Source organism: Puntigrus tetrazona, chromosome 4 (genome assembly GCF_018831695.1).
Source record: "Puntigrus tetrazona isolate hp1 chromosome 4, ASM1883169v1, whole genome shotgun sequence".
Lineage (NCBI taxonomy): Eukaryota > Metazoa > Chordata > Actinopteri > Cypriniformes > Cyprinidae > Puntigrus > Puntigrus tetrazona.
This window is the reverse complement of record NC_056702.1, coordinates 1,550,784-1,566,368: the sequence shown is the minus strand read 5'-3', so window position 1 is coordinate 1,566,368 and position 15,585 is coordinate 1,550,784. Positions and strand designations below refer to the sequence as shown.

The window sequence follows — 15,585 nt, the reverse complement described above, 5'->3', positions numbered from 1 at the left end:
TCATCCAAGATATCTTTCGCATGACTTCTCTTTCTGTGGAGTGCAAAAGATATTTTATAGAATGTTGGTAACTAAACAGTTTTCTTTCTCATTGACTTCCAATGTAGAGACACAAAATACAACAGAAGTCACTGCATGGGAACGGAAATGGTTTGATTAACAACAATGTTCAAAAATATCATATTTTGTGGTGATATTTATAATGTTCAAGACGTTTCCTCAGCTGGATTTGAAATTCAACAGATTTATTCTCAACGAGAAGGGAAAAGGAAAATAAGGGTCAGTTTAAGGCCTTTTGTGAAAGGACCTCTCTTGAAAACAACTCTGTATTCAAAATGGCACAAAGACAGTTTTGAAAAAAAAAAAAAAAGAGCTCTTTTGAGTTCAGGACATCTGAGTCAAGTGGTGTGTGATGTTGGTAATGGCGCCCTCTTGTGGTTCTCAGAATGTTACATTTTTGAGAAGGGTAGGAGCATACTATTGGTCATTTTCTGACATACGAGTTAGGTTGCAATGTTGATTGTTGACCACATGAGGGCACACACTGCTAAAATTCTAATGACTTCATCAAAGCACAACCAACCTTTTTTTAACCACAAGAGAGAGCTAATGCTGTATCATATCAATATCCCTAAACCTTTTAGATGGAATCTGTTGTTAATTCACTATATATATATATATATATATATATATATATATATATATATATATATATATATATATATATATATATATATATATATATATATATATATTGGTTTGCCTGTTGCATGGTGGCCTTCCATCAATGCCTTGCCTTAACCTTCCACCATATGTATAGAGCATGGATTAAGATAATAAAAAAATATTAGAATCATGCCTTTACAGTGCAAATCTATACCTTCCTAGTGGGCCAAGTCTATCTAAACCATACACTGCAGAACAATATGAGTAATGTAAAGCATATAGGTCTATAAGCAGAAGGTGTGAAAAGAATGAGAGCATCAAGGCTGATTTAACGGGGAGCCTTTTGAGGAGTTAAACGTGACATACTCCCCATTCTTTTTTTCCAAGAGGAAATCAAGCAAATCGAGAGCAGTTGTGTGGGTGAGTCGGTGAGGGGTATAAGCGGCGCTTCTGAATGGAGAAAATTCCACGTCTCTTCAGTGATCTTAATGTGTAGAGTTCCTATAGACCTAAATATAAAACGTAACTTGGCAACATGAAAATCATGGTAATTGTGTGTTTAAATGTATGTTTTTTTGGGCTTCTGATGTTCTGTATGAAAGACCTTCACATATCAGCTAACAAAAATAGGTTCTAATAAGATTTTGCCAATGTTCTTATTAATGTACAATTTTACTTCTAAATGCAATGTTTCAAGTAAAATGTATAAATAATATTTCTGTGCTAATATTTTAATAATGCTTTACATGAACATTGTTAGCTGAACATTTGCTCAATATTATCTAATTTTTAATAATGTTCTGAAAATTATAACACAAAAACATAATTCTTTAACCATGGATCGTTTTCTTCTGAAACATTTTAGATGGATGTTTGTCTAATACTTTTTTTTAGATGTTATTACTAATATTTAGAGATTAATCAAAAATAATGTAATGTTTGCAAAGTTATAAAATGGAATGTTTCTTTCAGCGAATGTTCTCTTAAGCAAGATTTTTTTTATTTAATGGGCCTAATATTTTAGTATGTCACATAATTGCAGTGAATGGGGCAGGTGCATCATCCTAATAATGTTGTCAGCCAAAATAAACACTCCAAGACATTAATAATGTGTTTGACATTTCCACAGAATCTGCTTCAGTTTTTAATAGGTCTCTCAGTATTTAATGGGTCCATTTCTGGTGGACCTGGATGACAAGTGGGCTTTGTTCACTCATGACAGAAGGTCCTGGAAATTAGTTAAGTTTGGCACAATCATAAGCCCTCTCTCTCTCCAGCAGTCATGGTATTAAATTAAGCCTGTCCAAAGCCTGGAGAGGATTTTGCATCTTCACAGTCTACAAGCATTCCATACCTGGTTGTGCTTCGGCTCGCCGGCAACATGGCTGTGAATAAATCCTGTTCGTATGTAGGTAAGTCACGGCAAACCCGTTGGCAAATAATTGGCTAAACAGGGGCTGACAGCGCTTTAAAAACTCCTGTCTTTAGTTGTAAACTGTGCCAGAGGCATTTAACCGAACCGTTGTGCTCTGTGCTGATAACAATGTGCTGTTGACAACAGTAAACTGTACATGTATGATGAATAATATTTATTGTCTGTGTAGGTGACATTTATTATAATTTAAATTATAAATATTTAAATTGTTCATATTAGTGGATTTGAATTTTATTTATGTAAATGGGTTGCCTTTTTGCCATGTGTGTTTGAAGCACTGTAAGAAGGGCCATCTTTTAAGCTTCTAAGTTTTTTAAAGGTTAAAGAGCATCCTTAAATCTGTGTAGTAACATTTCTGGAGAAAAATGAATTTAAATGTTAAATGTATAGAAATTCATTGATATTAAAACTTTACCTTTTTATTAACAGAGGTGAATAGCTGTGTTCTGAATGGAGTCAGCACTGCCTTGAGTGAGTCCTCCTCTATCTGCAGTGATTTAAAGGAAGTATCTGAGATTGAAGTCCTGAACTCTATCGGTTGCACCATTGATGATCCATTTGACTTCATTGAAGAGTCTTGGGATCATGTGAGTAGCCTACTCAATATAATTATGTGGCAAATACATTTTTATGTGTTTGTACATTACTTTAAAGAAATAAAGTTTGAGTATAGTTGGCTATAATAGCACAAAAAGTCTACAAATAACAAGCGCTATACCAACTCCAACACTTTCCTATAAGCATAGTTAGCTCCTGTGCAAAGAAAAACTTTCTCGAATCACAAGATCATATATGCAAAAAAGAGGTAGTTTTGCAGTACTGTAAATTTTTTATCAGTTTCAAAAAGTGAACAAATGTATACCAAGTATTTTCAGCCAGTGTGTTAATGATTAGTTAACTTAAAGTGTGCTATTTTAGACAAACTATTTTGTACTAAGAGTATTTTAGTTTTATAATTTTATAATTTTTCCATTGCTAAATTAAAACAACTTCAAGTATACTTATAGTACACTTTAAGAGTATGCCTATTTTCATGCTTGATTAGTGATATTAAAGTCTATTTTTTGTATTACAAGTACATTACAACATACATACATGCAGTATACCATAAATATATTCTTTTTGAGTAAAAATATGCTTTTTTGCCCCAATGCTGAATCCAATTTTCAAGATCCTTGCAATGTCTTTAGTGAGAAATAAATTTAGCTTGAATAAATTAACATTATTAATTCAAAATTATTTCAGGGATTCTCGCGGCTAGATTGAAAGATGCATAATGCATGAATATTATACAATATGTCTACACTACCAGCTGTCTGCTCACAAAATGCAGGAAAAGTTTAAACATGGGCCTTTTCCACTTGTCAAGTGTGACCGAAAATGTACAGAATTTCTGAAGTTATTATTTTCAAATAAGTGTTTGCTAAAAGAAAACTCTCAAAAGCGCACATTATTTATGAGTAGGCTATAAATAACATCATTTTCTAAATTATAACGTATGTTAAGAGTTTCTTTTATGTGTTGCTTCATCAACAGCTAATAAAATGTAAAATTCATTCTTCTTAATTTGACTTTTTTTTTAAACAATTTTCCTTTATTACTTTAGAAGTAAACACATTGTGCTAATAACAGTTGGTAATGACAATCAGCCTTTTTAAATGCAGATTAACAAAGTTATTAAATGCGGAAGTCGGAATGTGTGAATATAAAACCAAATTTACCCCATTCACGAGTCCTAAATATTAAGCGCAAACCAAGCGCTATGTAACAGAGATTCACGATGCAATAAACGGATGTTCGCGGAATGTATTTTTTCTCTTCAAAAGATGGTCTTGAACCTGTTGGCGACTCCATCTTTACGCACGCGCGAGAGCCCCTCCGGCGCGTAATGATGCGCCCCGGCGCTTGGAGACGCGCAGGTATTCCTCCAGGGATAATTAGTCAGGGACAAATCAGAAGTTTCTGTGGAGATGCGTTCTGTTGTGCGTGAAGCAAAGCTTTGAGCTTCCCAGTCAACGGTGCCAAAATCAGACAGACGGATGGATTTCATGCTTTGCGAGTTCGGTGGATAAACAGAGGGAAAGATGGATGGTGGCGTCTCTGTAGGGTGACATCAGAAACGGGCATGCCACCAGAAACGCAAACAATTTTCCAGGAACGCCGAGGAACTGTTGCTGTTTCTTATCGTTTTTGTGTGTTTTTTTTAAGTGTGACAACATGCTGCAGACAAGTGAAAACAAGATACACGTGAGTATACTTTTGATTTGTGAATATTAGTAACTAGAATACTAGCTACAGTACTCAAACAGGTTTGCATTAGATCTACAGCCAGTAACTTGAATGAAGGATAACCCAGATGGCATCAAAGAAAAGTGGCTATTGCTCTCACACTTTCAATCTAATTCGAGGTGTATTGAGAGCAGCCAAATTAAGAAGCAATAGTCTGACCTACATCTATCCTCACCATACCCAACCCCACCCCACCCTCCCCACCCCACCTTTTCAGTTGAATTTGATATGTACAAACACTGCTGTTGAGCACTGAGCCTGAGTACATTGTATTCTCCTCTCACCTGTTCAGGTGGCCAATAACCTGATGGACATGGACCAAGACCCTCGCAAACGGCTGTACTTTGCTGACGGCCGAAGGAAAGTGGACTATGTGCTGGTGTACCACTACCGAAAACGCTCCTCCGTCAGGGGGTCTCCTAGCCAACACAGACTGTCCATCATCTCCAATGGAAGTTATCCTTTAGGAGTGGAGGAGAAAGACCCAGAGGGAGGGAAGGAAGAACCTGTGGAGGTGGTGGTGAACGTTGGACCCTCGGACCCCGCTGATGGGGAGAAAATTATGATTCGAGAGGAGTTTGAGGGTAATTTAAAGGATGCTGGGCTGGAAATTGAGCGTGATAAAGAGGTAAGTAGAAGCTGACAAGATTTTATTTGTGCAAATTTTACATGTCGTCATTTGAGAATGAAGCGACTTAGCCAGATTTTGGATCTTTGTAAGGTCTACATCTGGTGTTGATTTTACAGAAAGCTGTCACTTTAGATGAGTTGAGTTGTGCCTTGTCAAAAACAATATCAATCATTATCTTTAAGAGTGACCACTTCTATTTGCATCCTAGAATATATATTGCATTTTAGGAAATGAGATCTTGACCATGAAAATTGTCTAAAAGTGTATGTGTGTAAGTGAATTCAGTATTTACTGATATTCAGTAGTGAAGTCTGTATTTTCCAAGTCGTACTACGCAGCCTACAATTGGATAGTATTAACATTTCACAGGGCATCAGACCAACTTGGGAATCGTCCATGTATCATTGTTTTGTTATGTAAGCCATTACTCTTAAAGATGGCTTATTATGGAGTAATTGGACTGTATTTGTATGGTATTATTAATGGTCCCAAATGAACTCTTCTTCATCTGTTGCTAGTGAGCTTGTTTTTATATTGTATCTGGGGAATCAGGTGAACTCTCTTTATTTAAAAAGCTAATTGACATGCATTCTTGTGTAATGAAAAACTCTCTTGTAGACAATAGCAGAAACTCATTGTTATTGTGCATCTGTCTTTGTGATCATTTTGTACTGCATCTGTAGGGTGATTAGACCGTGAATGCTTGTGGTGTGAAGCCAAGTAAGATTATCATGCTGGTAATAGTAGTGATTGTCTACTCTCTCTCAGAAGAGCTGTGAACCAGCCTTTGACAGCACACTGCGTTAACTGTACCCTATCCTGAAAGGGACAAAATTTAACGGTTTGCTATTTGTTGTTGTTAATGACAAATTCCCCCATTTTGAAACAGAGGTATTAAAAAATGCACTCCAACGCATTGTTTCCCTATGGATAGCCTAGTTAGGTGGCATGATGTACTTGCAGTGACACTCTTTGTCATGATGGCTTTCATCACCATCATCATTATTGTGATCACTGAACCTTAATTCAACAGCCACCTTCTGCTTTGTCTGATCAAAGTCATTACATGATGTTTTGCCCTGGCCGGTGTATTCTAGGTATGCTCTGTGACCGCTACAAATACCTGCGGTCAGACACTCTGAATTATTCAGGTGGTAAGTGAAGTTTGATTGAAGACAGTCTGAACAGGCACAGCGGGTCAAGTCACACCTTAGAAGCATATCACACCTGGTGTGTTCCTCTTATCACCCCACATTGTTAAAGTTTACAGGCACTATGGCGGATATGCTATCTCAAATAACTTCAGGCATTTTGGAATAGTCTAGTTTTGGTTTATTGTTTCATGCATGAGGTGCCTAGTGGATTGACTTTATAGAGAGTGAAGTTTTGTTTTGAATATCCTCAATGCTCAAGGGGACGTCGCTGCTGCTGGTATCATGTTTCAGTGGCTGCGTTAGCTGTGTTTGTTTGTCTTAATAGACCTGGTCTGATGGATAACATTGGCTTTCTATAGTGGCAATAAAAAAAACAAGCCTTAAAACAACAAAAACAGAGTGATGATGTGGTGAGAAAGCTTTTGCTGCAGTTTTCCGTTTTTGTAATTTGGCATCAATTTGCGCTGCTATTTTTTTTTTTGTAGGGGTCCATGGTCGAACAACCTGTATATTTTAGAGTTTAACTAGTGCGATTTTCTCCGTGTTCTAAATATACATGCATGATGCATTGACAGAGTTAATTAAAGATTCAGCATTTTTATCCTCTTTAGATGTGTTATCGGTATCTTTGCTGTCAGTAACAAGTGAACCATCATCATGTTTGCAAGTCTCTGACGTAGAGTCTAGTCTCATGGTAGGTGGAGTCCAAATCAAATTACATATGGTCTCAGTCTCATTTTTTATATATTGCAGGCTAATTTTAGTAATATATAAATCCACTTAATAGATAACAGATAAATTTCTTCTCATTTTCTGAATAGCAAATGAATGGGTAACTATGGTTACTGGGAGTTGTTTTCCCTTAAGCCATACCATGGCTTAAAACCTATACCTAAACCTACATTTAACATTATATATTTAAATTTTTGTATAATGCTTTATGTAGCACAAATTCAAGCACATTCTAAAGTAGATGCCAGTGCTTTTCTCATACTATGAATTTCTTTATATTTTAATACATTAAACCAATTTAAGTTACTATATTTAAATCTCACAAGAGTTACAGCATGCCAAAGAGAATTCCTTTCATCTGAACATTGCCTTCTTGTGGAGCTGAAGTCTGTTCGGCAGTCTTTAATCTGAAGTCAAACTATTTAACTCTGACTTAAGTTTGAGTCTGAGTTTGCATCACTGATGTAAGCCATGGATTCGTAGCATTATATCTGTTCAGAGATGTTTCTCAACTCTTTGCTTGTGTTAATTATACCAAATGCCAAATACAAGGTTCAACCTGCCATGAAGAACCGTTTCCGCTCACGGGTCTTCGGGAGCCCCTCAAATGTCAGTCGCAGCCGGTTTCTGTAGTGATGGCTCCCGCTCAGACTGTGCTCAAATCGACCTAATTGCCTTACCCTGCTGAGATGAAGTACTAATTGGAATATCTTATCCTAATTAACCTTCTCAGATCCACATGTTATTTTTATCTCTCCTTTGTGAGTGTGTGTGTGTATGTGAGGAGAGGGCAGAGAAAAAACATCATCCCTTTCTGTCTCATCACTCTCATCTCAATGTCTCTTCCAGTTTCATCTTCCTTTTTCTTAATACATGCTTCTCTAGATGGCATGGCCAATGCCAGACAGATACGGTTACTGTCTGTCATCTCTGTATGGGCACGATGCAGCTTCAGTGTTAGGTTTCATGGCTACAACTTTCAAAAAGATATCATTTCCATACCCCCCAAGTTTATGTAATATATATAGTTCCTCTTTAGGGGCCCTTGGATGGGCTTGATGACAATCTGCCACTCTTTTGACATTGATACTGCCTATTCTAGTTTATTTTAGTTTATGTGTTTGTGTTTGTGTTTGCATGCTGTCAGTTACCGCAGGCAATAATTTCTAGGGCATGTTTAAAGGAATGTGAAATGCATTTACAGTAAAACAATTAGAAACCTAAGAGTTGAGTGGTCAGCACTGTTTGCGCTTAAATGTGCAAGTATTACCACATAACTGTTGTAACTGAATCAATAAACAAAAATGGTCTCACCTAAAAAAGGACAATTTAGACAACTTTGCAGCTCAAGTAACATATATGTGCATTTTATCAATAAAATTCAGTTCAAAATACAGATAATTTATCCCAGCAGTAACATAAAATCATAAGACATTGATATTTCATTAAACTTCGCTTGCAATGACAGGTGACCAAAAAAAATTCAATGTCTAATGTCAGTTGTCCAATGTCAATGTGAATGTATATTGACATCCTTTGCCTGCTGGGATGCTTTGAAACTATTTTAGTTTCTCTTATTGTATTTTTTTAAATTCATAAAATGACACAAATCTAATTGGAGGCAGAATGTCAAGACCTTTCTTTTCAATTCTTTCCCCAGACCAAGGCTCATGGTCATGCTTTCATCCGGCTACATGCGCCTTGGCAAGTGTTGAGCAGAGAGGCAGAGTTTCTCAAGATCAAAGTGCCCACCAAGAAGGTAAGAAGATGGCAGAGCTCCCTCTTATTCTCAATACAGACCTGACTCCCTCAGGATGTCCTTATGCGAGTTCTCGACAAGCTCTCACCAGTCCCTGCATGCGTTATGTAGTGTGTCTCTGATGTATGCAAGGGAGAGAGGGAAAAGCACAAATTACTAATGCTGATTGTTGGTCTAATGCTTTTCTGCAATTTTTTGACCATAAAAACCTTGTCTCTTGTTCAGAGTTACGAGTTAAGGGAAGAAAAAGGTCTGGCTGCTACCATGAATGAAGTGTGGCGGAAGTTAAATCAACCGTTTCAGCCTAAAGTGCCCCATCACGAGCAAGATCACAGCCGTACCAAGTTCCTTTCACACTGTTTCTCCCGGGACAAACTCCATCTGTGAGAACCTGCCGTGGTTAGGGTGATGTGGGGTTAAATGTCATCAGGGGGCACATGGGATTTTGTTCCTTTCTTAGAGGACCTGACAGGATTTGTTTAATTGCCAATGGAATCTGGGTAACTATGTCTCATCGATGTCTCATCTCTATTTTTGGCCTTTTGCAGTTACAACATCAAGTCAAAGGACACCTTCTTTGACAACGCCACAAGGAGCCGAATAGTGAGTCTCTATTGCTTTGCTCTTAAAAGTTATTTTCAGCTGGAATGGTACAATGTGATACGTGTTCTTCAGATGCTGAGAAAAGAACATGATATACAAGATGGAACAAAAGTTATTTGCTAGAAGCAGGAGATTGCCGTCTCTAGGCACCATTCTAGGAAACCAATTCCTCCGGGGTTTTTCCAGGAACAATTTTCAGGTTTCTTGTTTGCTTGGTATCTCTCTCACTCTTTCTCTCTCACTGTCTATCCCAGGTGTATGAAATCCTCAGACGCACCGCCTGCACCAGGACCTGCCAAACCATGGGTTAGTAATACGTTAATCCATAACCTAAGCACAGACTAGCTTTCAGGGAATCCTCAGGATAGTCAGGGCCAGAATGAGAGTTTTGGATGTGGGCACTGTGCATTTGGGACAGGGTGCAACACAAGCCCATGCCATATGCTCCCTTGGAACGAGCCACCACACAGACGGACCACCGGAGGCTACTGGGAGATAGAGGCTATCCAGCAGAAGGGATGGCTTGGTGCTCTCTTTAGTTCTCTAGCCATACCCCTCCTTTTTTCCCATCTTATACTTTCTCTCACTTGGTTTTGTACAAACTGAATAAATTGGGTCATAAAGTTCTGGGATTGGGAACCGAATTGAAGCCGGGTCCATTGAGGTGGGAAGAGGGGGGTGATGGGTAGTGGTGGTCTTTCCAGCTTGTTGCTGGGGAGCTACTTTATTAATTGAGGGCTAATCACCAGAGCGTACGTGTCGTTCCTTTGAGGACTGATTAATTACTTTGATTAAAGCCTGTGTTCCACATGTCAGCTGTCTTCCGCCTCGAGGACTCAGGCTGCCGGCTTTCCAAAAGCAATGAAGTTGGGTCACTTTAAAGTCAAAGCGGTCAATCATTATTCCCGGATATTTTAAGATGCCCTCTTTTTTGCCTCAAAGGTATCACCACATTGATAGCCAACGGGGTCTATGATTCAGCGTTCCCGCTACATGATGTGAGTTTATTTCCTTTTTGGATTCCTTTGTCATTTGTTCTGCTGTCAGCTTGACTTGAAGTGTATTTTATATGATTATAGGGAGACTTCCACCCCAATGGACAAGCTGAGGGGAAGAACGACAGACAAGTACACTGCTATTGTGTTGTATTTTTTTGCAATAAATCAGAAGAGAGAATGTAATTCTGTATTTTTGTTGTACCGGTTTCAGCTGTTACATGATGAATGGGCAAGATACGGTGCTTTTTACAAGTATCAGCCTGTTGATCTTATCAGGTAACTCTCAGATCACTTTGACACACAGAGATGCCCAAACCATGGCCTGACATGTCAGTATAACATTTGAAAAAACATTTAGTTTTTTTCAATGCATATTTTATAATACAATATTTACCACTAGCACATGGCCATTTGTAGTAAAAGGTTTGGGTACATTTAATGTAGATCAATACTTGATTGATTGCTGCATGCAACACAGATTCCCAATGTTTTCTGTAAAACCTTTAGGAAATACTTTGGCGAGAAGATAGGTCTCTACTTTGCCTGGCTTGGTGTCTATACTCAGCTTTTGATCCCTGCGTCTGTGGTGGGCATCATCGTGTTCTTCTATGGCTGGGCCACTGTGGAAACAAACATACCTAGGTACATGCCAATAAAACCCACTGAGGCCTGGGCACAGGTCCCTGTTGTGGGTGAGCACACAACAGCTGCCAGCTTGAGAGTAATGGACTGTGATTATTTTATTCCGCTGATATTAAAGTGATAATTAGAATCAAGGAACATAGTTCTGGTGTTTATGTGGTTTCCTCTGATTCATAGGACTAATTTATGCTAGAATTGCTTTAAGAATGTGCTCAGCATGCATTTGTGACTGAAACATCTCTGGGGAGAACATGGAATATTGTGATCCTTTTAAATGTCAGTACTTGTTTGCGTACACATTGAGCCGGTATTATTTTTGAGACCGCAGTGAACGTTTCTGTCCAGTGCTGCTGCGTTTTCCAAGCTCACAAGATAAAATAGTGTTGCATTTTTAATTGATACTTTAGACACTGGGCCATGCTGATGGATAAACGCGCTGCACCATATCAAGGCCATAATTAATTTATTTCATTGAACTGTTGCAAGGGCATGTCTAATTGTGTTTGCGTGTGTGTTGTGTGCATTTCTGCCAGCCAGGAGATGTGTGACGAAGATCAGAACTTCACTATGTGTCCCCTTTGCGATCGAGCATGTGACTACTGGCATCTGAGCACAGCGTGTGGCACGGCACGTGCCAGCCATCTCTTTGACAACCCGGCCACCGTGTTCTTCGCCATCTTCATGTCGCTCTGGGGTACGACTCAAAATTCCTCTTGTTTCATTACCTCACTGTCTATTGTTTATATCATTACTTACATGCATTGAAAGGTTTCAGAAAGGAGTGTTTGTGGAAGTTCTAGTTAAAGAACCATTTTTGTTTCATAAAAAAAAACTTTCAGTGAACAGTTATTAAAATACATAATGTAAAGAAAATAAAAAATATATACATTTAATCTAATTTGTGCCATTGAAAGTGCATATTTTAAATGATACATCTCAAGACCAAATTGTTTCCAGTCCACTACACTCTAGAAAGCTAACAACACTACACACTAGAATACCTAACCTAAGTTTAGATATTAGCCTTTATTTTATTTTATTTACTTGAAGATAGATCTGTCATTCGGGTCCTGTCAAATATGAGACCAGTTTGAGCGGCTAGCATTAATGTGCAGAAGTGCTGCTGTAACCATAGTGATGGAGTTGAAGGGATGTTGAATGGCCAGAGAGTAGTATTACCTCTTTCTGTCACTGCCTGTGGCCAAGGGCCCAGCTGATGGAGGCATTGTGAAACCACTCGATTCCTGACACTACCCGTCTTTGTCACCTGTGTGGGGTAGCAGAAGCTATACATTATTACTCATACAGAGACCCCCCAGCAGTGTGTAGAAAGACTGCATCTGTTCATATGTAGATTTATTAATTAGCCATGTAATGCTGTTTTAAAGCACACACACTGCCTTGGTCTTTGTTGTTTAAGGCATATTACCCCCCATACACACAAAATTTAAATAAATAAATAAATAAACAAATAAATAAATAAATCATCTGTCCTCATTTACTCATCTGAACCTGTTTGAGTTTTCTTTTTTCTCTGTATCTTTAGCATTACTTACTGAAATAGCCATATGTTTTTATTATAATAAGTCATATTTAGAAAAGCTAGAAAAGAGCATCATGAACGTTCTACTGAACATCTCATTTTGTGTTTGACTGTAGAAAAAGGATCATACATGTTTGTAAATAATAACAATGTAAGTTTTGGATAATTATTTGCACAAAGTGATAACTATTTGGCTGAACTTAATTGAATCATGGATAGTGGTTCTATATAATACAAACATGACAGAATAACTGTTATGTACAAGCAAAGCAAAATAAAACCTTTCTTTATACATACAATATTAGGTACTTACAGCCAGAACATGATGCTGTTGTATCCAAGAGATGCCCACAGTTTTTTTGATCACATAAAATCTGGTAGTTTCTCAAATCAAGTAATCAGTCTTAACATTCCACAACAATGGTAACTCCCAAAACCACCAACATAAAATAAAGCCTCTCAAATACCAACATAATAAAACATTAAACATTAACAGTCCTCCCATTCCCTCATCTTGCATTAAACTATTTCAACATTTACACTCCCTATACATCCCAGAGCAAAGCATGATGGGAAAATGTGTTCTTTAGTGTACTTAATACAAGAGAAATAATTTCTGTAAATTTTAATTACATGGATTAAGTAAATTGGTTAAACATGGTGAAGTCTTGATAGAATTATGTTGATTTAACTTTTTGTATTGAAGTAAACTGAACTAGTGGGATCATTTAGCTTTTGAGCATTCCTTTAATGGTCTTATAAATGAGATGTGATTTATCTTAAATTAAGAAATAAATCATCTTTTGCTTTGCTTTTCCCACACGGCTCATATTTGTCAGTACTTATTTGCTGAATGCCTCATATCTCTCTCTCTGTAGCTGCCATGTTTCTAGAGCACTGGAAGCGCAGACAGATCAGTCTGAACTATAGCTGGGATCTGACAGGCATGGAAGAGGAGGAGGTACGTTCACACACGTACATAGTCACATTATGTTACTCACTACTCACTACAGTTTGTCTGGATTCCAGTGCACTGACCAAGAGCTGATTTCAATGACAGTGTTTCTTAACACTGACCAACTGAAAATGACTAATGCTGAATGTTATATGATGCGACATAATGGTGGCGTCCCTATCCGATAGTATTAATGTTTATCCCCCAGCGCTGTATGTGAATGTCCCCATGTGGTCTCGGCCAAAAATGGACTCACCAATATGTTAACTTGTTGTTTCTCTAAACGCAATCTTTCCTGCCAGGAAAAAGCGAAGGTTTGAGTTTTACGTTTGAAACTCTCTTCTTGCTGCTCTTTGAGATGTTGAGTATTTGTGTCCTTGTTTTGCCCTGGATCTTTGACCTGTTTGAATGGTTTGAAACTCTCTGTTTGCAGCTGTTCACTGGGTCTTGCACGGAGTAGAAAGCAATTTCATTTTTGTTCTTTTCTTTTTAGGAACATCCCAGACCCAAATACGAAACGATTCTCCTTCAGAAGAGGCAAAGGAAGAAGAAAAATAAAAAGAACAAAAATGAGGTGGGCAGGCCCTCTTTACCATTTTTTATGCTTTATGCATTATTAATTTCATTAATGGCTGACTTAAAAAGATCTAAATATATTTCCTTTTGGCTTCTGGCTTAATATGTAAATACTTTATTGAAAAGAGTCAAAAAGGGAACTGCCATGGTTGTAGGGGCAGATAAAGGGGGTGCCAAATGCTGTCGGCTTTTTTTTGCACAGCCTTCCCATCATGCTCTGCTCTGGCCTGAAGCATTTGGCACTGGCGCTTTGGGGCTTCGTAGGCTGTGCTTTGTGTTGGTGATGCCCAAGAAAAAAAGACGGCATGTAGATCTGGTTTGGTGTCTGGAAAGCCGACATTTGCATTGTTAGCAAGAGTTTTGCTCTCTTTCGTCAGCGATTGTGTGACAGTTCAGATCTGTGTGTTCCAGCCTGAGAGAGGTGTGGACGAGAGCGGGGAACTGGGGAAGGACAAATGGAGGCAGAGGTTACTGTCAGCCATGGCAGCTGGGAATCCGGTAAATGGTGCTCTCTCTTTTTCTCTCTCTCATTCTCGCCTCCATCTCTCCAGAGCCTTGTTTCCACCTGCTTGTGTTACAGTTTCTATATTACACTCCCTAGTTGTAAGGTTGTACGTTTTTTTCCTCTTTCAAAACTGTGCGACAGCATCCTGACCCAGCAATCCAGCTCTGTTTTTAATTTTGGAAATTATTCAGGCTATTTAAGGCAAGACATTGTAGGCAATTTTTTGTGCACTATTTGGGTTTTTCAGATTATTTCAGACTAGACTAAATAAAACATCTAAAACAGACTTTATAGTGTTTATTTTATTGCACTTCATCTGTTGCATAGATTTCATAAACTATTGCCAGTATTTTCTGATTTACAGTGTTATGAAAAAAGCATCCTCTGTAAAACATAAACTAATTCTAACCTCTAAAAAGTGAATTTTCCAGTGTTAAGATTATCTGGAAAATGCTGTGAATAAATTAGGTAGTAACTGAAAGTGCTTTACATATAAGATAATAATAAAATAATCACAGATGCATAAGAAACAAAAAATGCTGAAATACATTTTTGTAAGAACTAACACAAATAAAAAATTATTTTAATGATTAAAAGTATATTTAAATGGATTAAATAATACAAAATAAAATGCAAACAAATTAGTACCTCATTTGCATTGACACAACATTTCTTATTTTTGAGTAAACCTCATTTTTTCATTTTAAATGTAATCAATGAACCTGGGAAATATGGTGATATCTAACATTATATTTTGTAACCTATTAACCTCGGATGTCTTGCCTTAAACTCTGTGATGTAATAATTTTCTGTATGCCCTCTATTCTGTTACCATTTCCTGTCAATAACTTTGAAAGAAGTCTTACAGCCCATTCTCACATGCACAGATGCATATTTAGTGAGAGAATTTGAGCCAGTTTAATTTGTAAATGGCCCATGTGTCTGTCAGTGGGGCTCAGTTGGGTGGGGTGGTCACAACGGGGTCGTCGGTATGAGCAATACAGCCGTCTCTCACTGCTGTAATCCTATTGCTGTTGGACGGTGCATGTTGGGCTAATACAATTAGATCTCTCAGTTTGCTCTGTCGGTTTCACGTA

The 15,585-nt window shown here is 37.8% G+C and overlaps 1 protein-coding gene across 3 annotated transcripts in view; it reads left to right on the top strand.

The window, feature by feature from the left end:
* Window positions 1–3,821: 3,821 nt before the first annotated feature.
* ano2b (anoctamin 2b) overlaps window positions 3,822–15,585 on the top strand; it is a 31,756-nt gene continuing 19,992 nt past the window's right edge. Inside the window, exons 1-14 of one of the 3 annotated variants that reach the window (XM_043237930.1) lie at window positions 3,822–4,348; window positions 4,683–5,018; window positions 8,568–8,666; window positions 8,892–9,049; window positions 9,215–9,269; window positions 9,524–9,575; window positions 10,212–10,267; window positions 10,349–10,396; window positions 10,479–10,543; window positions 10,775–10,909; window positions 11,443–11,603; window positions 13,331–13,413; window positions 13,901–13,981; window positions 14,395–14,481. In XM_043237930.1, the coding sequence (XP_043093865.1) occupies window positions 4,319–4,348; window positions 4,683–5,018; window positions 8,568–8,666; window positions 8,892–9,049; window positions 9,215–9,269; window positions 9,524–9,575; window positions 10,212–10,267; window positions 10,349–10,396; window positions 10,479–10,543; window positions 10,775–10,909; window positions 11,443–11,603; window positions 13,331–13,413; window positions 13,901–13,981; window positions 14,395–14,481 (1,446 nt within the window). In that variant the 5' untranslated portion in view covers window positions 3,822–4,318. The remainder of the gene's footprint in view (window positions 4,349–4,682; window positions 5,019–8,567; window positions 8,667–8,891; window positions 9,050–9,214; window positions 9,270–9,523; window positions 9,576–10,211; window positions 10,268–10,348; window positions 10,397–10,478; window positions 10,544–10,774; window positions 10,910–11,442; window positions 11,604–13,330; window positions 13,414–13,900; window positions 13,982–14,394; window positions 14,482–15,585) is intronic. The other 2 variants (XM_043237928.1, XM_043237929.1) reach the window with 2 other exon arrangements.